A 21,786-nucleotide genomic window follows, 5' to 3' on the forward strand; every position below is an offset into this window, starting at 1 on the left:
GAAGAATTTGAAAGAGTGGGGTGTAGGTAGCATCCTGCCAAAGCAGATCAGACAGGTGGAAGCTGGGGCTGAGCTGAGGAGTCTTGCACCAAACCTCCACATATATTCAGAATCAGGGAATTAGGAGACAAGGGAGGAGTCTGCCAAAAAGAATTTATCTCAGAAGTGGAGCTGGGGGATTTGCACTAATATTTTCGGAAATTGAAACTCCAACCATGAAATTGCCTATCATTTATCATACATGGTCTCTCAAAGGGGAAGTGGAAAAGCATTTAGTCTTATTGCTTTTTAAACACATGATTGCTGAGCACAGCCATCCAGGCTGCGGTTTGAAGAGATGGTATAGCTACAAGGGTCCAGCCACAAGTCATCCCTCCATAGCGGGGGGCCTGCTCCCTGTGTACCCAGCTCGCCAGCGCCCAATCTTGGCTAGGCTGGGCAAGTGCGTGTGGACATGGATAGAAACCCTCATCCCTGGCATTTCCCTGCCCTTTCTTCATGCCTCATAACAAGGTCACCTTTAAAGTCCTCCATATTCCAGTTCCACGCCCCTCTTTGAAAGGCTCCTGTGGATGGTCCCCATTTCCACCCCTGAACACATGATTGTCAAGTTTCTCTCTTACTGTCTCTCTCCCTGGACGTTTCCATGCACTGCGTTCCATTGTCTCAAATCCTCATTGTCCATCTGCCAGCTCCAGGCAGTTGGGTCTGAGGCAGTGAGGTAAGAAGAGGTTGGAGACTTGCACAGTGAGCCCCTGTACCACTGGACTGCAGTGTATTGGAAATGGTGAGGTAGACAGGGCTGAGATCCCAGGCTGCCCCTCTGCTCCCAGCAACACTGCGAGGGGTCAGGGAAGTAACAGCTGCACATCTGATACCATTTACACACCAGGAGCCTGAGGTGCACAGACTGGGGAACTCATCCAGGGTGACCGTGAGGTTCTTGCCCAGGTCTTCTGATGTCTGGAGCTGCACTCTTTCTCTTGAACAGAGAAGTGCCCCAGGCCAGTCCCCTAGGCAGGGAGCCAGGGGACAGGAAAACATTCACAGCCAGCCCTGCCCCTCCAGGGCAGTGTGGGCCTGGAGGCAGGGAGCTTAGGATTCAGGTGTCCTGGCTGATCCTGGGTTTAAGTCACCAGCTCTGCACAGTGACACCGTGCCCTGCCTCCACGCAGATCTTAGGAGCAGAGCAGATCTCAGGCTGCCTCCTGGGCACCTCTAGGCACTGTTGGGTGAGTGCGCTGTTTTGGGAATCTAGCTTCCAGCCAGAAATCTTCACATCTGGTGCCGACTGCTGCACTCCACCAGCAGAGCCTCATCCAGTGGCCCACGCTCTCTCTCCTTTCCTCACAGGCATGGCTGTGGAATGGGTTTGTGTCACAGCCTTGGTGTCTCGTGGGGCCCTTTGTGATACTCATTGGCTCTTGTAGGATCGTCACCAAGGCAAATGCCCTTTAGGGTTCAGTCCTGGCCAGGGGTGTGGGGGCCACGGAGGTCTCTGGACATGGTAGTATTTTTCCCTTTATTAAACACCAGGAATCAAAAACTCCTCTTCATACCTTGTTTACCAGAAAGCACAAGCATAATGAAATGTTCAGTCCTGGTAACTATGTTGGCCCACAGTGTGATCTCTCACATATATATTCTTCCTTCCTTTTGTACATGGCTATTTTTAAATGTTATATATGAAACATGTATAAAATGTATATATAACATTGAACTTAACCATTTTCACAATTTTTAAGTGCACGGTTTAGTGACATTAAATCCATTTATCTTGTGCAGCTGTCGCTACCATCCATTTCCAGGACTCTCTTTTTCTTATAAAACTGAAGCTCATACTCATTAAACAATTCCCAATTTCCCTGTCCCCTCAGCCATAGGCAGTCACCATCCTATGGTACCTGAACTTTTGTGACTGGCTTGTGTCACTTTGCATAATGCCCTTAAGGTGCTTCCATACCATTGCTAAGCATATATCAGAATTACCTTGCTTTTAAAAGTTGAATAATATTCCACTGCATGTGTAGACCAGATTGTGTTTATGTATTTGTCCATCAGTGAATACTTGGGTTGCTTCTCCCCTGGCTGTTGTGAATAATCCTGCTATGAACCTGGGTATACAAATACCTGTTTGAATCCACACCTTCAATTCTTTTAGACATGTGGCTGTCTGTTGTCTTTAATTTTCCATTTTCTGAGCTTCACTGGGTAGATGCTCCTATTAAGATAAGAAGCAGATATTCCTGCCAGATGTTGAATCCCATTGTATGCCCAGCACAGCCGATAACTGGCAGCATTTAAGGGCTTGGCGGAGGAAAGGCTGCTCACATCATGGCGGCCAGGAAACAGAGAGGAGGAAGGATCAGGGGAGAGAAATACAGGATTTGAGCCATGCCCTCCCTCAATGATCCTCCTCTTCCAACCAGGCCCCACCTCCTAACAGCACATTCAGTTATGGGCTCATCAGGGGATTAAGCCACTGGTGAGTGTAACACCCCCACCATCCATCCAATTACCTTTCAGAAGCTTACCTCCAAACATTCTAGATCTAAACTATAACAGCCTCCCACCTTCCCCTCTCCTCCTAGGCTCCAGCCCTGCTCCAAGGATTATCTGTCCCTGGGTAAGATGCATGTGTCCACGCCTCAGCCACACACTCTTCGCTGTACTGCTCTCTCTCCCGCTGACCTGTCAGCTGCTCCCTGTGGAATTGTTCCCTCCCCTGGATCTGCCTCTGTCTCTCAAAGCTTTTGCATATATCTGTGCAGGGCCTTGCATGTCATAGCTGTCCAGAGACCCCTCAGAGTGAGCCTTCCCATGGCATGGAATGTGTCCAGCTCATCCATCTCTCTAATGCTGGGTCTTGCCAAGAAGTTCTCCTTGTAGCTGTTTACTGTGCACAGGATTCCCAGGTCTGATCCTGACCTCAAAAGCTTCCAGTTTGTCTGGGCAGCACTGTTGGGTTGGCTTTTCCATCTACATCTCTCCTACTCTGTCAGCCACTTCTCCTGGGGGCAGCCATAGCCCCATCTTAAAACACACTCTATTTCCCGGGTTCCCTGACGCTGTGGGTTCCACATGGCACATCTGGCCAATGACCCATAACCAAGAAGGTCCTCGGTTTCGTGATGAGGGACTGAGCTGGTGGGTACGTCCCTTTTTCTGTTTGTCCTTCTCCTTCTTCCTGCCTGGCATGGTGGTAGGACACTGCAGTGGCTGTCCTGTGAGTGGGGAACAGGAAGTCAAGGTGGGAGGATCCTGGGTCCTGGAGTGGTAGGAGACGTTTGCATTCTATTTTAGATGCAGTGGAGCCCCTGGGGGATTTGTCTCAGGGGAGCGACAAGGCACTATTGGTATTTCCTTGTGGGAATCTACCACCACTGCTGCTCTGGAGACAGCATAATGGGAGGGCATGGATGGTGGCTGGGGTGGCCACTGGCAGGGACCTCATCTCAAGGCAGCATCTCAAGGCAGCATCTCAAGGTGTGGGGTGGCTCAAAGGAGATGGAGGCATGTGGTTGCCTGAGATGTGGACTAGGACAGGGGTGTCATCCGAGTATGGAGAGACACAGGGCCCATTCTGGGACAATCGAGTAGGCACTTGAGTTGGGTGGTGATGGCAGCATCAGAGGTACAAAGACTGGGGGTGTGGAGAGGAACAGATATGGAGGAAAACCTGAGTTTGGTGTCTGCCGTATTAATTTGGAGAAGTCTCCCAGTTATTCGCTGTGGATATCAAGCATACATTTAAGCACCTGAGCCAGGCCTTCGAGAAGAGGACAGGACTGGAGACGGAGGCGGCACTCAGGGGCAGGGCTGTCATCAGATGCGATTGGATGGGATGCACTGGTGGTCGGACAACTGGGAGAACACAAGGGAGGGGCTCAGGGCCAAGTCCTGACAGTCCTGCCAAGTGGAGGCAGAGTTGGGAAAACAGCTGTGAAGGGGGAGGAGGACAGGCCATGTGTGGCATGTCACTGGAAGAAGGCGGAGGGCCAGTGTCACCACTGCCCACAGCTAAGGAAGGCCAAGAGGCGAGATTGTGTTGGATCCATCACAAATGGGTGAAGTCCATAGGGACAGAGGGCCACAGAGACAGGCCAGGAGGGAGCCGCTCTGCCAGTTCTTGGAACAGGCGAGCAGGGATGTGATGGGCTGGAGAGGGGTGGGGATGCTTAGGGTTGGCCTATTCTAGGAAGCCCCAGAGCACCCTGCCATGGACGAGTTGGTGCAAAGGGTGAAGGCTATGGTGCAGAAAGAGGGGGTGACAGAGGCAACGTCCAGGACCTAGTGGAGGAAGTGGCTGTGGGCAGAGAGAAAGGACACAGTGGTTAGTTGGTAAGTGCAGAGTGCCATCGAGATGTTGACGAGTGATGTTGGGCAGGCAGCTCACTTTTCCTCCAGCCCTATTTCTGTATGAGCCCATTTGTTGGGTAGGTGGGTCGTCGGACTTAACCGAAGGTTGGGCGTGACTTCCAAGTATGAGGGAAGGAAAGAAAGGAAAGTGAAAGGTGGATGAAATGATTCCCAAGGCAGCAGCTGGAAGGCCCGGTGAGGCAGAAGCATGGCTGGTCGTTGGGGAGAATGAGAGTCTATGCCATGGAACTCAGAGCAGCAGGTGCTTTGGAAGGGGAGGAGGATGAGGCTGGGGAGGGCAGTGGGGAGCTGGAGGGACATCCCTTCTTTCTGGGGGGTGTGGAAGGGGCAGGGGAACCCAGGCATTGGTTAAAGCAAGAGTTCAGAAAGGTGCCAAGGGCAAGGGTGTCTGATGACCCCTGGGACCTGCATACCAGGTGCTGGGATAGGGTGAGGGTGCCATGGGAGGGGACATGACCCAGCCCTAGGCCTGTCCTGGCAAGTCCAGAGCTCTCAGGCCTATAGTGACCAGTGGCATGGACCCATCGATTGGTGGGGAAGGTTGCTAGCCCTGCCCTCCATGATGTCCCAGTTTCAAAGGAAAGAGGAAGTGCATCTCCAGGTGATTGAGCCCTGGGAGCTGTGCCCTTGAGCACTTGGGAGGCACCTGGGTGATACATGTCAGGTGGCCTGTGCAGCAAGAGTGCTGAGGGCTGGGCAGAGCCAGACAGGCGATCTCACTTTCATGCAGAGGGAGGAAGCTCATGGCACAAGCCCAGGTAGGTAAGGACATTAGCGCTCCTTTAAATTATCTCCATCTCTGACTCCCCCAGTCTGCTGGCACCAGTTTCCATGGACATGTACACTGGCCTGGCCCTTGTAGTCCCCTCAGTACCTGGACTTGCCTGGAATCTTTTTTGGAATGTGATGCCCAGGTGGCCGAGAAGACCCCATGGCATCCCAGCCCATCCAGTACAGATGAGCAGATAGAGGGCTGCTGAGCTCACTGCCTGGGCTTCTCCTCCAGGGCCAAGTCACTCCGGAGAGGCTGAGTTGGGAAAGGTGTCGCTGTCCTGGAGGGCTAGAGGTGATCAGTCCCTGGATCTGGGCAGCCAAGAGAGCAGGAAGGATGTTCCTGGGGATTGGCATGGTGGACAAGATGTGGCAGTAGAAGAAGGTAGCAGGTTGCTGGGGCAGTGAGGACTCTGCCCAGACTGTTTCTAAGGTATAGAATTAGGTCCTCCACATGTAGGCTTTTGTGCAGCTGGGTTGGGGGGCCTCTCAGGTTACTCTTGGCCAGCCACCCACTGGGTGCCCTGTGCTTTCCAGAGTTGGTTTCGGCCTCCTCACCAGCCCTGAGGAGCAGATGTGATGGGCTACATGGTACAGATAAGGACACTGAGTGGAAGGCCTGAGATCTCCGGCCTGTTTGTCCTGCTACCCGCAGGGCTACCGACAAAACTGAGAACACTCTTTGTACACTGACCAAGCACCCTGCAGTGAGGAGAAGCATCCAATGAGCTGCTGGGTGCCTGGAGGCCCCTGGCCTTCCCTGGGGGCTGTCCTATGGGTAGTGGGGACAGCTGTGCAGTCAGAAGCCCTGGCCAGGACCCCAGCTTGGGTCTGGCCTGTGGGCCTCCAGTTCCCTCTGTGTCCTCCCGCCCTTCCACCATGAGGGAGAAGGGCTGCATGGTCTCTCAGCCCTTCTGCCCTGCATTCTGGGACTCTATTGCTTTTTGGCCTCCAGCCTGTTAGGGGTTGAGGACGTGGCTTGTCCCTGCCTCTCTGACCCCCTCTGCCTGGCACCAGCTGCTTCGTGGGGCTGTAGCAACATAGCCTCATGCCTGCAGGCTCAAAGTGTCTCCCTCACTAGCCCAGCCCCTCTCCTTAAGAGCCTGGGTCTGAATCCCCCATGGAAAGCAGACCATTATCCAGCGACATATGCAGTGGTTTCCCTGGGATCCGGTAATCACAGTCTGAGTGCCTGCCATTCACAAACATGAACTGGGAGCTATTCGCATTTATTCTTTGCATCCTTAACTGTCTCCCTGCCAGGAATGAAGATGTCCTCCTCTTTTACAGAGGAAAAGCTGCTGCCCAGAGAAGTTAAAAGACTCGACTCAGTTCTCACAGCTTGGGAATGGTAGAGATGAGATTTGAACCCAGAACTCAGTGACTGCAGAGCCGGGCTTGTACCATGTGACCCAGGGATGCAGACTTTGCATTAGTGATACCACCCACAGAGATCTCCCAACAGTTTCTCTTCCAAGCTAGGCATCCCCACTCCTGGGCTACACACCCCTTAGGCCACCCTCAGAAAGGACAGTCAGACTGGCGGGGCAGTTGCTTGGTGGCAGTGTTGGATGGCAGGGGGCTGTCTCTCTCTGGTCTGGCAGGCAGGCATGCACAGCCACTGTCTCCAGGCAGCGATAGGATGAATAACTGATGGTGATTAGCTAAATCATAACATCGCTCATGCCATGCATAAGTGATGAGCCAACTGGTGCCAGGCCGCAACGTGTGGCAGCGGGCGCCCCCTGCCTCACCCCCCCAGCCTGGAGAAGCCACCACCACGGTGCCGCCTCCCTGTGTTATCTGGCACATCAAGTGCTGCGACAATGAATATAGATTGACCTTATTATAGCAGCCGGCTGCTGGTGCCAGGCGCAGCCAGGCATACTTTGCACAAATTAAAGGTGTCAGCATGTAATTTACGGTTCATGGCAACGAGGGTGGTGGGGGTGAGGGAGGCACCGAGGCAGGTAGAGAGGAAGGTGGGCTGGTGGTGGGGCTGCACCAGGAGCTACACACTAATGACAGGAGGGTCAGCTGAGGTGTCATTTCCATCTGGGTTTGCTAGCGTTAGCTATTCATTGCTCAAGGGGGACAGCTCCCTCTCCCCCGCTCCCCCTACACGCGCTGTGTGCATGTGTGTGTATTTTTCAGCTAAATTACTGGTTTTACCTGAAGAGCGTAAAGTAGGTGTGCTAATTTACAGCTCGGCAGATGAAGCCGCAGTGTGGGAAGCTAGCTGTCTGGGAAGCCTGTAATACGACATCATTTTACTAACACCCCCCAGAGCAGCTTGACATCTCGAGTTGGGCCTGTGATTAAAGTTGTAGTCTTCTTTCCCGCCTGCTCCCTTCTCCAGCACGGAGAACAGATTAAACTCAAAGTAATAGATCTCGGTTTTCTTGCCATCCCACTGATATACACAGTACACAGTTTGACACTGAGAGTAAGTTATACATCACAAACAACAGCCTCTGCCCTTCACCGCCCGGAATTAATTTCCCATTTGCTAAGCTTTCCTCTTCCCCAAGCCCATTTTCCTGGTGAGCAGGCTCCCCCACCCCCACCCCGCCCCTGGCTTTTGCTTCAGAAAGTAGGGGAGGGAAATCACAGGTGAGGACCAGAAAGGGTGGCTCAGGACAGCTCCTGGATTCCTGTGGTCAACGGAGCAATGGCTTCCTGATGTCACCCTGCAAGCCCAGCCTTCCGACTGTCCCACCAGACACTGTGGGGGGGAGCTGGGTGCTGGCCTAGCCATCTGGCCCCTGCAAGTTGCTCTCTCTGCCCTGCCAGTGCCCGCCCCCCAGAGAGGAGCTAGAGGGGCTGTTGAGGCTTTCGGCTACCATCTGGGCTTGGCGATGGGGGAAAAGTACTTCTTCCCACTTCTCCTTAGGTGATGCCACCATGTCTCCGGGAAGAGCTACCTCCCTGGTGACTGCCACTTTTATGGGGTGACCCCTCTCCCAAAACTCCAACTTCCTGTCCCCTTAGGTCTGAGGTGGTAACAGCTGCCCACTGCCTGTGATCTCTGTGGGCTCCCTTTTGGGTTCCCCTAACCCTGCCAGTCTTTGTAAAAAGCCCCTGAATCTGCATCTCTTCGGTTGAACCATCTGGAATTCTGTTTCCTTTGGGACCCTGAGTGATGCCCAGGGGACCCACTCTCCACTGAGGACCCACGCTGGTTTACTCCTCTTGCAGAAGGCAGGGTTGGAAGTGAGGAAGGCTGTTGCTGGCTGTTGTTGGTAGGTAAATCAAGGAGGGCTTTTTGGAGGAGTCAAATGGGTCCTGAAAATGAGTCAGAATCTGAACACAAACAAGGCATGACTTTCCAACCACCCCTCTCTGACTGGAATTACTAGGATGGGTGAGTAGGGGGCAGGGAGGCCCTATAGACATTCAGACCCCAGCCTGATCTCTGATGTGCTGAGCTCGAGTCTGTAGGGATATGGCCCAAGAATTTTCTCTGTCTTGGGGCTGTGCAGACAGATGACCCATCTTGGGTCATCCTCTGCTCAGGAAGATGTGTGCAAAGGAAGCACAGAGAGGTTCGGGGACTTGCTCATGGCCTCACAGCAACCATTTCCCCAGCCAGGTCTCTTGGCTCCCAGAACAGTGCTCCTGGCTGCTCATTCACCCTGTGGTTCCTGGTGGACAGGACAGAAGCACCCCAACCCTGCTGCTCCTGCCCACCGACTGTCCCTGCCCCTCCCCACCCTGCCGCCTGCTCTCAGATGGCAATGGGGGGGTGGAGGAAGGTGGCGGCCAAGGGAGCGCCTGGAATAACATGACATTTAGAAAATGAATCACTGGCACTTTCTGTTTTCTCCTCTGCACCACGCCCCCAGGCATTCTCTGAGCTTCTGGAACACCAGGCCTCATGAGGAGGGGACCTCCTGCACCCCTCTGGGCCTCAGCCCTGGGACACTCCCCATCAGGCCTGTCAGTGCCACTGGACTACCGCATGAGGGAGTCCCTCTGTCCTGCACCCCCTCTTCTGCCCTGCTGTCCTGGGATTGCACTGTTGGTGGCCTTGGTAGCTGAAGCCCAGGGTGGGGCAGTGCTGGAGTGGCCAGGGAAAGCCTAGCAGCTGGATTCAGGAACAGAGGTGATCTCCTGGGTCCATGTCCACGCGCAGGTGCCCTGGCTTTCTCCCTCTGAGGTGTGAAAGAGTCTGGCTTTAGCTGTGAAGCCCTGGGTTCTCTATTTGGCCCAGGCATGGCTCACCCCCACAGCCTTGCAGTGCCACGCAGCGCTGGGCACATGGCAGAGGCTGGGGACACCACTTTCGGGCCCTTAGTGACCACAGCTATGAAATGGATCGGTGGTCAGGCTCTAGGACCCTTCCATCTTGCCCTCCCTAGGCCTCAGCTTCCACAAGAGATGCCGCTGTGTGTTGAGTACAGGAGGGCTGGCACACAGTGGGTGCTCAGTTAGTGTCTGGGGAGGAGAGGGGACGAAGGGAGGGAGGAGGAGATGTATAATCTTTCTTTGAGCTTCATTCTAGAACTCAGGGAGATGTGGCAGGAACCCTGCAGACTCCCTTTCTGGGGGGTCCTCCAGGGAGCAGAAAGAGCTCAAAGCTAAGCATCTCTGTCTCAGGGGAACCTGGGGACCTTGCCAACGTGAAGCCCCATGCAGTGTCCTGTGGAGCCTTTTCTGTCTAGGAAGGACGACGTTGGACTGGCTACAGAGAAGCCAGGGCTGCAGGGGAATGGGTGCCTCAGAGATGGGTGACAGAGAGTGGGCAGGATTTCTGTGCCGGAGCCCAGGGCCACCTGTGGTCGCTCATCAGGCTTTGTCACCCGCCATCAGCACCTGCCTATTGGTCTAAATCATTCTCTGCTTGCCTGGCTGGGGCAACAGCCACCAACATCCTGGCAGGAAGTGTTCTCAGGTGCCTCCCAAGGTGACGAGGTGACAGGGCCTGCTGACAGCCAGCGGGGAGAGTTTATGTCCTGTGCTCTTTCAGGGCAAACTTTTCCCTCCAAACTTCCTGCCCCTCTCCTTGGTTCTCTCCATGGCTGCCTGGGGAGGGGATGCTGCCCGGAACATCTGCTTCCCTTCCTGGACTTGCGCACACTTGTCCAGGGCATGTTGGGTGGGGAGGATAAGGAACAGAGCGGGTCTGGCTTTGAACCCAAGCCTGGGTGCTTTAAAGTCAACAGTAAAGCTTGGAGCAAGGAGTTGCAGCCAGACCTTTGAACTGGAAGCAGAGACTCAGTAACAGTTAAGCAACTCACTGCTGGGAGACATTTTACAGATGAGGATGCAGTCATGGAGACAAAATGTGACCTGCTCAGGCTCTCAGAACTCTGCTTGGACCCCAGTCTCTGGGCTCCTAGTTTGTGTCCCAGATCTCCTGGGAGGAAGGAGCCTGTGTATACATGATGTCTAAGTTACTGTGGTTCAGGTGGGAGAATCAGGCCCCCAACTGCTGTGTACCTGGCCAGCAATTGCACCTGCACCTCTGCCAGGCTTAGTGCTGTGGTCCCAGGAGCCATCCCAGGCCACGCGGCCTCTCTGGCTTCAGAGCTCAGCTGCACTCACTTTGAGAGAGGAGCACAAGGCCTGAAAGGAAGCAAGGGTACATTCATGAGCAGCCATTATGAGCAGATGCCATGGATCCTAGGGGTCATTGTGCAAGGGACTCGTGATGACGCTCATTTTTGCAGATGAGAAAACGGAGGCTTTCAGGGCTCTGTCCTAGCCTAGGTTCTGCATGCTGTTCTCCCTCTTCTCGCTTCACTGTTTTCTAGAGCAGTTGTCCAGAGCCCAGCATGGAGCCTTAGGTGGTGGCTGTGGGAACTCTATCCTGCATGCCCTGCCCACCTCCAACTTCCTTGGTTCTGAGAGCTGAGCAGGATTTCTTGGCCTCCTAGTCTCCAGGGGGAGGGACAGACCTCAGCATAGATACTGACTTCCCCTGGCTGAGCTGGGGAGTAGGCCTCAGAGAGGAGCCCAGGGGCAGCAGGTGGCTGATGGGTCAGAGCACAGCTCTAGTGATTCAGGCTCCTGCCAACCACATCTCAGTCAGGACCTGATGATGCTGGGGAAGGGAGCAGGGGAGGGAGACACCAGCCACCCAGGCTAGGGGGCCTACACTTCTAGGGCAATTAGGGAATTAGATGGCTTCTTGCCTCTCTTCATCCTAACAATGGAGACTCCCGGAGCTGCAGTTTTAGGGGTTCAATATCTGCCTGGACCCCAGTGCCTGGCCCTCAGAAAGCATCTTCTGGACCCACTAGGGAATCCTACCCCCAGCCAGGCTGGGTAAATGCTGATGGAAGCTGGGGACTACGAGCACACCCAGAACGCTCTTCTGACTTTCCCAAGGGTGTCCAGGACATGAGCTCATTAGAAACCCAAGGAATCCATAGATCCCAGCACCCCAGCCCCAGAACAGGTGGGTCTCAGATGGGGACCACAGAAAGGGTCCCAAGGAGAGAGGGCTGCCTGGAGCCAGGGGTCAGTGTGAGGAAGGAGTTAAGTGCAGCGCTTTCTAAACGCTTCAGTTTCTGCTCTCAGTCGAAAGAAACAAATCAGCTACAGACGCATGTGTATTTGTTTATGCATTATGTACATTCAGATGCGACAATATGTATACTATGAAAATGCACACATGTAGAAATAGCAAAATGCAATTTTAAAATGTAAATAGCATTTCCGTCACTCTCTTTCTGTGACAGTCGTGCCTGCCCTCTGTGGAGAGTGCCATGCGACCATGGCTGTAGAACCAGGCCACCTGTGTGTAAATCGAGGGCTTCCTTCCACTGCCACATGGCTTTAGGCCAGCTCTGGGATGCAGTCTCCCCCTCTGTAGCTGGGTCATCGTCATTCCTACTTCGCTGTGGTGTAGTTGAGGTGATAGCTGCAAGTTTTTGGGCTAGGACTGTGCAGGGGGGAGAGCTCCTATGAGGTAACCATGGCAATTGTCATCAAGATCCCACTCATCCTTCCTGGCTAATATTAGTGAAACTAAACTCTAGTACCACAGCCCTCAGGCCTGTGTTCTGCGCTGCCTCACTGTCACCAGAGATGCCAGGGCATGGCTGAGCACAAACCAGTGACCAAGTAACAGTTTCCCTTTGCCACATCCAATGCCTGCAGAGTGGATGTGGAAGGTTGGACCTACGCTTGGTTGAAGGCAGTTCAGCCAGCATCCTCCAGGACAGGGCGGAGAGGCTGGTCAGATGTCAGCTTTCTCTGTGTCCCTTTGCAAATAATTGAAGTGTCGGCTTGGGTTCATGGGCTGGTCACTGTTCCGATTCCTTCTAACTTCATAAGGCAAGGCCATGAATTATACAGTGCGGGAGCAGACAGTGCTAAGTAAAGACGCTTCGCAGCCAGGCTTAATAAGGATGCTCCGGCTATTCTTGGAAGGCATTTGCAAGTCAAAAATATGGTGCATGGAGCTCTGATGTCGACTTCAGATCCTGCTGATTTCAGCTGGGTCAGCACTATTTTCTGTCACATCCCATCAACAAGAAATGGGGAGGGGGCACAGTATTTTGTTTGGCTTTGTTTTTAATTTTAACCTTTTGGTGATAGCACAAATGGTCAAATGTGCCCACCTCCTCCCACCTGGCCCCCCAGCCCCCTATCATATCAACCCATATCCTCATGGACTCCAATGGTGAGGATGGACATTCCCTGGCTAAAGAATTAGGAAGTGCTGCTGTCAAATAGTTCTGTGCCACATGGGAAGTAGATGAAAGCTTTTCTTTTTCCTTCTTAGGTTTTCACCAAAGTTTCGTATGGCCTTTACCTGCTGGTCTCTGTGACATGATTATACCATGTGTTAGAAACTCAGCCAAAAGAAGGGGAAAGAGAAGAGGTCAGTTCTTTCACAGTTCTCCTAAAATAGCAACTAACATCTATTTTAAAAAGTTAAATTGTGCAGGGGGAGAAGAACCATAGTAAAAGTGGACATGCTGCTTCTCATGCAAAAGGCCACCAAGTGGGCCACCTGATAATCCCAGCCACCCTTGGGGCTTCCAGAGAATGGGTTGCATCCTTGAGTTGGTGCTGGATTCAGGTGATGTGGAGGGTTCCACTGGGACTTCCCTTTATGGGCATACATGGGGTCTGTTGACGAATGCAGGATTTAAGGGGGACCAATAAGCAGGCATCAAGCCCCAAGAGGCTCAGAGGCTTGGAAGCAGGAACACCAAAGAGGCCTCTACAAACTTCCTTTGTGGCCACTGATGACAACAAAAGTTCGTGGTTTCTCTAACTCACTTCCTGGGTGGCATCTTCGTGTACACAAGGGCCAGATGTGTTCTGGAGACTCTTAAGTATAAATACAAGCCAGCATTATGGTATCAGTGGCAGCCTCAGAATGCTGTGAATTCGACACCACACAGGCTGGAATAGTCCACATGCTCCTGAGAAGTGGACCAGTGCTTCTCAGGCTTAGGATGCTCAGGAGTTCCCTAGGGATCTTTTGGAAATAAAGGCCCTGATTCTGGAAAAGGCCCTTTTTTGGAAAGTTCTTGGGCCATCGTCCTGGCCCACAGACCCTACTCTGTGGGTGTAAAGGAGGCTCAGTCTTCCAAGAAGACTTTGGCTCAGATTTCTGTGTGTGATCCCTGGGCTCTGGAGCTGTGATGAAGTTACCATGTGTGCCTCCAGGCTGTGTCCTAGATGCCAGGCACAAGATGGCAGGGCAGGGGTACTGGGCTGGCATGAGAAGGGGTCTTGAGCAGCCTGTACAGCTTACTCTTCCTCTGTGCACCTGGGGTGAGGGGCATCGCCACACATCTCACATGACTGAGTGGGGTTGAGATTTGGGGACTGAGTGATGCCCAGGCAATGAGCAGCTGGAGAAAGAGGAAGGCATCACTGAGTTCACACCCCGGCCTAGTACCCAGGCCAACTTCACTTATCTCCACAGTCTCAGTGACGAGGATGCTGGCTGAAGATGGGCACGAGCCCAAGGCTATCTTTAGAGAAGAGTGTGAGCTCTACCTTGCTGTCCTTTTCTTTCCTCTTGGAGGCTGGAAAGACCAGACAGTGGCATTTCCAGGACTGATTCCAGCCAGGCCTCCAGTCCAAACCTCCCAACCACAGCTTCTCTGTGCAAAGCCCTGGCAGCTGGCAGGAGCCAACCTTGAGGTCCAAGGCCACAGTCCCACACCAAGAGTCTGGCTTCAGCTGGCTCATCCTTAAAAGAATCTGCCCGTGGTGAACACAGCTTCTCATCTGGGAAAATCTGACAGATAGATGGTTTGTATCCACTTTATCCCTCAGCATTAGAATAGAAAATAGCACAAAGCACTTGTTCCCTCCTGGTTAGGGATAAAGTGAGCCCAGGGAAGACAATGAGATCGACTCTTGCTAAGAGGTTATAATATTTACATTGCCTTGGAGATGCCTCCATATGCTTTCTTTCACAGACACTGTCCCTTACACCAGGATCCATTCACCCTTCTAGCAACATGTCTGCTTTTACTTAAGGTTCTATTCTTTCCTGCTGTGGTCCATAAGATCTGATGGAAGCTCAAGTCTCAGTCTTTGGGGTAAATCCCATGACCCAGGCCTCTGCCATAGTAATTGGTCCAGGGGCCTTGGGTGTGAGCCAGGGGCTGCTCCAATCAGACCAAGCCTTTGCATCTTTGTTGGACAAGTTGCTTTCTATCTCCGTTGTTATCGTTACTGCTGCCTCGCTCTACTGAGCTCTCTTTTGGCATCTGTTTCCATGGTGTCTGATCTTTGGATATTTGGTCCTGGTCCTTTCTATTATCAGCTGGGATGTGATAGTGTCCTCAGCTGATCCCATGCAACATCCTCTCCTGTTATTGTAAGTCCCCTGGGAGGTTCTTCCTCTCGCAGGCCCTCAGAAGCCTATCTGCTCTCTCTGCACTAGTCCGGAGGTGCAGGGGTCTCTGGGTCCAAATGTCTAGACATGGGTCTCTCTCCAAGGTGCCCTGTCATCCAGAGGTTCCTCCCTTCTCATTTTTGAAGCTTGACAAAGACTTCTGGTTCTCTGGGTTCCTGTCCCACTTAGATTTGAGCCAGAAGAGGAATAGGGAACATGGCTCCGTGTCCCCATTCTGCTGCCCTTGCCTCCACTTCACCTGCCCCTGGTTGTCTGTAACTGATCTCCACAGCGTGACAGTCTGCTCCAGCTCTCTTCCAAGCTGCACTGTGTGCCCCAGCTCCCTAAGAGCTATGCTCCAGATGATACTCTAGCTAAGCATTTAGAACTGAGAAAACAGAAAGCTTTAACTTGCTAGAACTTGAATCTTTCAGGAGTACTGAAAATACTTTGCAATGAAAAGGATTGACTTTTTCTTTTTCTCTGCATTTTTGGTAGGAAAGTCCTCATCTTTCTTGAGGCCTAGGCACTCTGATCTGCATGTACATGGGTACAGAAAGCCTGATCATCCTTTGGTGGCATTGATCATACTTCTGGCTCCCCAAAGTCTCCCTGAGTTTTTGTGTAGAGCCAGATGAACCAGTTTTGGAATTGGATTCCCAAGTTCTTGTCTCAGTTCTGCCATGATTTAGGGACGTCACTCAATCTTCTGAACCTTAATTTCCTCATTTCTAAAATGGGGAGAGCAACAATGATCTCACTGTCACTTTGGGGTTAAGGGAGACAAAACATATGAAACTGATTTGCAAACTACAAAGTGCCATGTGAAGTAAATCATTAGTTTTCAGCACTCAGTTTTAAACTTCACTGTGCCATTATCAATGAACTGTGGCCCAAGACTTCCCTTTAGGTTGCCCATAGCCTTGCCTTCAGAGTTGTGCAAATATATTGAGCGGAGCTTATTTTTTAATTTTACTCTGGATGACAGAGTGGTTGCTTAGCAAACACTCAGTAAGTTGGGGAAGGGAAAGCAAGTCACTTCACAACTGCTTTCTGTCCTGCTCGAGGGTATGTGGCAGTCTGGATACACATTTGGTTGTTATCACTTGGTGGGGGCCACCAACTACCCCACAGTGCTGCTAGACACCCTACAATGTACAGGACTGCCCCACAACAAAGAAATGTCCAGATATAAATGCCAGCAGCGCCCTTGTCTAGAAACCCTGCTGTAGACTTTCACTTTAAACAGCCCTAAGGAATAAATCCTATGCATTTGGAATTTAAAGGCAATCTGTGCAACCTCAGTTAAAATTGGACTCTGGGTGTGGAAATGTTTGAAAACTGTTTCTTGATTATTTTTAAAGAAAGGAACAAGGTTGGGGAGATGGTGGCTAAATAAACAATGAAGCTTCTGACAATTATTCCTGCCAGGGGGTAAAAGAGGAAAGAGTGTTTGGGAAACTCCAAGCTGAAGGAGAGAAGTCGTTAGCATGGAGCAGGGTAGGGGTGGGGCTGGGCTGTGCTGGGAGGCACAGGATGGGAGCCACTCTGGGGTGGGGTAGGCACCAGTAGCTTCTGGCCTCCTTCCTGCAGGAGGCATTGCCTCCTCCCCCTGTTGAGTCCAGGTGTGGGCATGTACCTTGGTTTGGCAGTGACACCACTTTTGGGGTCGACCCTTTTAGAGTGCATGTATGCTTCTGCTGTTTTCCATGGGGTTGCTTAGTCAGTCTGGGTCCTGGAATGAGTCAACAGTAACACAGAGCTTAACCTGTACTTGCCATGAAGCTGGGAGAGAAACAAATATCAGATGCCTTGAATTCCTGTCATTGGGCGGTGGGTACTACTTGTTACTGCATCATAGTCTAGCATATCCTTACTAGTACATTATAATCAGACTGATTTAGAAGGGGCAGCAACTTGTCTTTTTACCCTCTTAGGTTGACTCACGTGGAGACTGTGGAAGGACCTGGCTGCAGAGAACCAATGTAGGGAATGTTGGCATCCTCATTTGTCCATCTGGACTCTCAGAGTTTGAGCAGCCTGAGGCTAGAGTGGGAAGGGCCACAGAAGGCAAAGCCCAAAGACTCCTCTCCTTACTGGTTGAGGTAAGTGCCAACTCTAGAAAGATAAGATGGTTCTAAGTTTTAGTCACCACAAATGTCACTATTATCACAGATGACATTAATTTTAAAGAGAAATGGAATAAAATATGTCACATTTCTGTTCTGGGCATATGTTGGTTGAGTGAAAAGTTTATATCAGATGCCAACTTAAAATAAGGACATACAAATATTTAATTGTTTGTGTGGATGTATACATTTCTGTATATACACTGTGCATCTATATAGGCATAGAGCACTGGCTCTCAACTGGGAGGAGATTCTGCTTCCTGGGGACATTTGGCAATGTCTGGAGATGTGTTTGGTTATCCCAGCTGACGGGTGGGCAGTGCTACTGCCTCCAGTGGGTGCCTCCTGTGGGATGCTACTCATTATTGTACAGTGTGCAAGACACCCCACATTATCCCCAGCAGTACTGAGGGTGGGCCATTCCAGGCTGGGTCCACATCTGGCTTGGTCAGGCTGGGGGTGGGTGGCGCATGTGAGGACATGTGGGTGGGCATCTTTCCTCAGAGCATTGCCTTGTTCGTCTCCCGCCCTGGTCTTGGATGCCTCATCTGGAAGAAACCGCACATCCCAGCTAGTGGGAGGCAGCCTTCACAGCCCTTCTGGGACACATCTCTTGGGGCTCTGTGTTTCCTGGGAACACACACGGGGTCTAGTGCCACTCACTGTATTATCATCAATTTACACCCCATGTGCCTTGTGGCACATTTGGACCAAGCTGCACCAAGAAAGGTAAAAGACATGGAGATAAGTGATTTTATTGCTATGCATAAAATATTTCTTTGTGTATATAATAAGTTGGTACACATGCCAGTAATGTGGTGTAACATTTACTGTCCTAACAGCTAGAACCAAAATCCCATATGAGATAGAAACTGTCCTGGAGAAATTCCCTTGATAAGTCACTGGGCTAGAGGGAGACTTTAAGGACCAAACTGTCAGCTAGACCCTCTGACAACAAGTTGGCCTGCTGGTAAAGATACGAACATCCTAACTTTTTCTCCTGAGATGGGGTAGTTATAACAAATTTAAGGAAGATGTAAAATAGAGAAAAATGAGGAAGATATGGCAGCTGGACAAGCTAGTGAGATGCTAGGATGTTCTGTGCGTAATGGACTCACTAGAAATATATGGTGATTATTGAGGGACGGATTAAGTCAAAAGGGTTTTAAGTGTCAGAGTGGTTCTATAATGCATTTCCACTTTTCTGTTGAACAACAGAACAAGGAAGCCAGGTATGGTGGCACATGCCTGCAATTCCTACACTGGGGCAGCTGAGGCAGGAAGATCACCACAATTCCAAGGTCAACATAGTGAGCTCAAGGTTAGCCTGAACTACATAGTGAAAGCCTGCCTCAACCTCCCCACCCCAACAACAAAGAAAAGAATAAGAGTGCAGCCATAGGATGGTTGTCAGACAGAGTGCTCAGAACCTGCTAAGGACATCTTTCCTGTCCCACCAGAGGCTCTGTGTGAGCTGCTCTGTGAAGGTGGCCAAGATGAAGCTGGGTTTCCTGGATGGATCATGTTATGGAGCAGAGATGCAGTGGGAGGAGGGCCTGAGGCTGAGCCATGGTGGAGCTTTGAACCCTGCTCATAGTGTCTAGTGAGTTCTTGGGGGAGACCTTGGTCAGCCACAGGGCAATGGTTAGTGGTTCTAGTCTTGTAAATCTAGACTGTAAAAGGGCTGAGGGCACCAGTTGACAGGGGAGTCACATATACTCTAGCAAAGGGTTAGATCAGATGCTGACTTATTTCCAAACTTGATGTGGGAGATACTGGAGAAGTGCTTAGGTGAAAGAGCAAAGAATCTTGGGCAGACATAGTCACCAAGTGTATTGATCAGTTTTCCAGTTGCTGGGACAAGATACCCAACATCCACAATTTAAAGAAGGAGAAGTTTAACTTGATTCATGGTTTTGGGGGATTTAGTCCATGGTAAACTGACTCCAAGGCAGAAATATCATAGCAGAAGGGTACAGTGGAGCAAAGATGCATAATTTATGGTGGCCAGGAAGTAGAGTAAGGGAATAGTGCCAGAGAGGAAGTGACCAAGAATTAGATATACTCCCCAAGGCCAAGCCTTTGTGACCCACCCAGAAGTGTGTTTTATTAATCCCCTAAGTGACTCTCTAGCCAATAAAGTTGGCAATCCAGTTTAAATGTCACAGCAAATGAAGATTACCAGCACATTTGCATAAATGGGACTGAAATTTTGAGAGAGGCAAATCTTTGCTAGCTATCACCCATTTATCACTTCAGTCTTTTCATATTCAGAGCCTGGGAATGGGATAACAGGAAGCATGGCTTAGTCACATCCTTCTCTGGGCTGCTTAATGCTCAAGGACTATGAGGGGAGAAGCTCCTGGGCCTCCATCAGCAGCATGCTCTGCAGGGCTCTGAGCTTCTGTAAGGCAGAATGCTGTGAGGTGGGGCCATGAGGTTTGCCCATTGTGTGAACCACGTCCTGACAGTGACACTTATGTTGAGTTGCCCAGTCTCTCTCTGTTCACTAATGGAAGCCTTAGATGGGACTCAAGGAGGAGATCATCCAATGACCCTTGGCATCCATTCTCACCTACTCCTAGCAAGTCTTCCCTAATAGCAAAGGGTGAAAAGATAAAAATGGCATTTCCTTGACTCCTTTGCAGCTAGATCTCTGATAATGAATTAAGTTCTACCCATTAGATGTCTTCAACCTGAGATTTGGAAGCAGAGATGAGGTTAAGTTTGCTTTTGCTGCTTTCTGCAGCCTTGTTGGAGCTGAAAAAAATCAGTGATGCTGGCTTTGTGACTTTAGATCCTGGTTTCAGATTCCCAGACCACATCCAAGGGACAGACAGTGTTGGGCTCCAGATTCTCTACCTTCCTGGATGTATCCGTGTTAGGAACTCCCTTCGTGAGCCATTTCTGGGTGTTTGGAGATAGATTCTCGGTGACCCAGGCACAAATCTGCTGCTCCAACCCTTCCTTTGTGTTTTTATCTTTGCTAGTTGGTACCTGTGGGTACACCAAGTGATGGTTATGGCTTTAAACCATTCATTTTGGAGAGACTTTATTAGGTGGCTATAGTTACCCAATACACTCTCCTGGCCAGTCTTCTCAGCTCCAGCCACCTTGTTCAGGTTGAAGTCCCTTTTACTGGCCTCATTTCACAGATCTGAGCAGGGCCAGGAAGAGAGTAAGGCAAGCAGGTAGTACAGGGTTTTGCCAGTTTTATGCAGAGGTACCTTGGGTGTGTCACCCCAGCCCAGGCCCTGTATCTGTTTTTGCATTGTGTGATAAAACCTCAGTGCTGGTGACCTTAACCTTGACCTAGCAGCCCAAATCTGCAGCTGGACCCTGTGCATCTGGCTCTACTTCCTGTGGGGAAACCTGCAGGGTGAAGGGAAAGCCCCTTTTAAAAAGTGGGTGGAGAGAAGGAGCTGGCCTCTACTGAGGGAAAGGCTGCTCACCGAATTTTGGTTGGTAGTGGATCCTTGCATGATCCCTGAGTTGAGCAAAGAGGCCTCTGGTGTTGGCAGCATCAGGTGCCAGCTTGACAGCAGTTAACAGGTCTCAGAGGAGGCCATGGGAGTTTGGCTTTTCTCAGGGTCGGGATGGGAAGCCCCACTTGGAGCCACTGAGGATGTTCTCATGAAGGAGCAGGAGAAAAGTCAAACTGCTGACACATTGAGCAACTCCTCATTCAGGTCTCCTGATGGCCTCTTGAGAAAAACCAAGTCCCTTACCTCTAATTCCAAAAATCCCTAAAGCTCTGGCAACCAATAGATTTTTATAGCCTACCTCCTGGCTAGTGAAGAGTGGTGTGAGTTATTTATGGTCTTAATCAGTCCACTGACTATAAATATCTATATATGTTTCTCTCCAGAAATATTAGTGTCTGATTGCAGACCAGAACCTCCTGGATGTTCTGTAATGTAGTACGCACCATACAACTTCTCTGAAATCCAGCATCTCTAAATGTTGAAACACACGGTCCAAAGATAAGGCAGAGTGGGCCCGTATTATTTTTGTTTTCATACGAGGTGTGATCAGAACATATGGTAAATGTTTACATTTTTAAAAATTTATTATAATAAAAGACATTGCCATTAATCTCCCTCAAAAAATTGCGCCTTGGACACACTGTCCCATCATTGTTGCCACTTTGTGAAGTAGTTCCGGGAGTCCTCTTTTGTGAGTGTCTTTACCAGTGCCATTAAAACGAAAAGGTGAATGCTACTGCTGAGTGCCTTCCGACAGAAAGAGAGGCTCACGAAAACATTGCATGGGGTCCTCATCCACCTTGTTCACCAGACCTGGCACGTGCAACTTCCGGCTCTTCCCCAAAGTCAAAAAGACCATGAAAAGTAAACATTTTTGAATCAATTCAGGACATTGCAGCAGCTGCGTAGCACAACTAGAGACAGAAAGGGGCACTTCCAGAACGGCTTCAGAGAGTGGCAAGAGCGATGGGTTGAGTGTGTGTGAAGCAAGAATGTCGAGGGGAATTCATGGCAAGGTGTTTTTTTGTTTTGTTTTTTACTGCAATAGAGTTTTAAAATGGAAACATTTGGCAGGGGATTTAGCTCAGTGGTGCTGCTGCCTCCTCAAGTGCAAGGCCCCAAGTTTGATCCCTGGTACCAAAAAAAAAAGGAGACATTCACTGTATTTTTCTATCACATGTCATGTAAGGACAACTGAGTCTCC

At 50.8% G+C, this 21,786-nt stretch overlaps 1 protein-coding gene across 6 annotated transcripts in view; it reads left to right on the top strand.

The window, feature by feature from the left end:
• LOC117283381 overlaps positions 1 to 21,786 on the top strand; it is a 130,522-nt gene that overhangs the window by 64,668 nt on the left and 44,068 nt on the right. For 5 of the 6 annotated variants that reach the window (XR_004514357.1, XR_004514358.1, XR_004514361.1 and 2 more), the window contains one exon: positions 16,906 to 17,073. Coding sequence is in view for 1 of the 6 variants with exons in the window: in XM_033756241.1 (XP_033612132.1) it covers positions 16,906 to 17,073 (168 nt within the window). In the remaining 5 variants the exon portion in view is untranslated. Of the gene's footprint in view, positions 1 to 12,918; positions 12,986 to 16,905; positions 17,074 to 21,786 lie in introns of those variants that run through there. The other variant, XR_004514359.1, reaches the window with a different exon arrangement.

Source organism: Fukomys damarensis, unplaced genomic scaffold, assembly GCF_012274545.1.
Source record: "Fukomys damarensis isolate Sample0158 unplaced genomic scaffold, DMR_v1.0_HiC HiC_scaffold_25, whole genome shotgun sequence".
Lineage (NCBI taxonomy): Eukaryota > Metazoa > Chordata > Mammalia > Rodentia > Bathyergidae > Fukomys > Fukomys damarensis.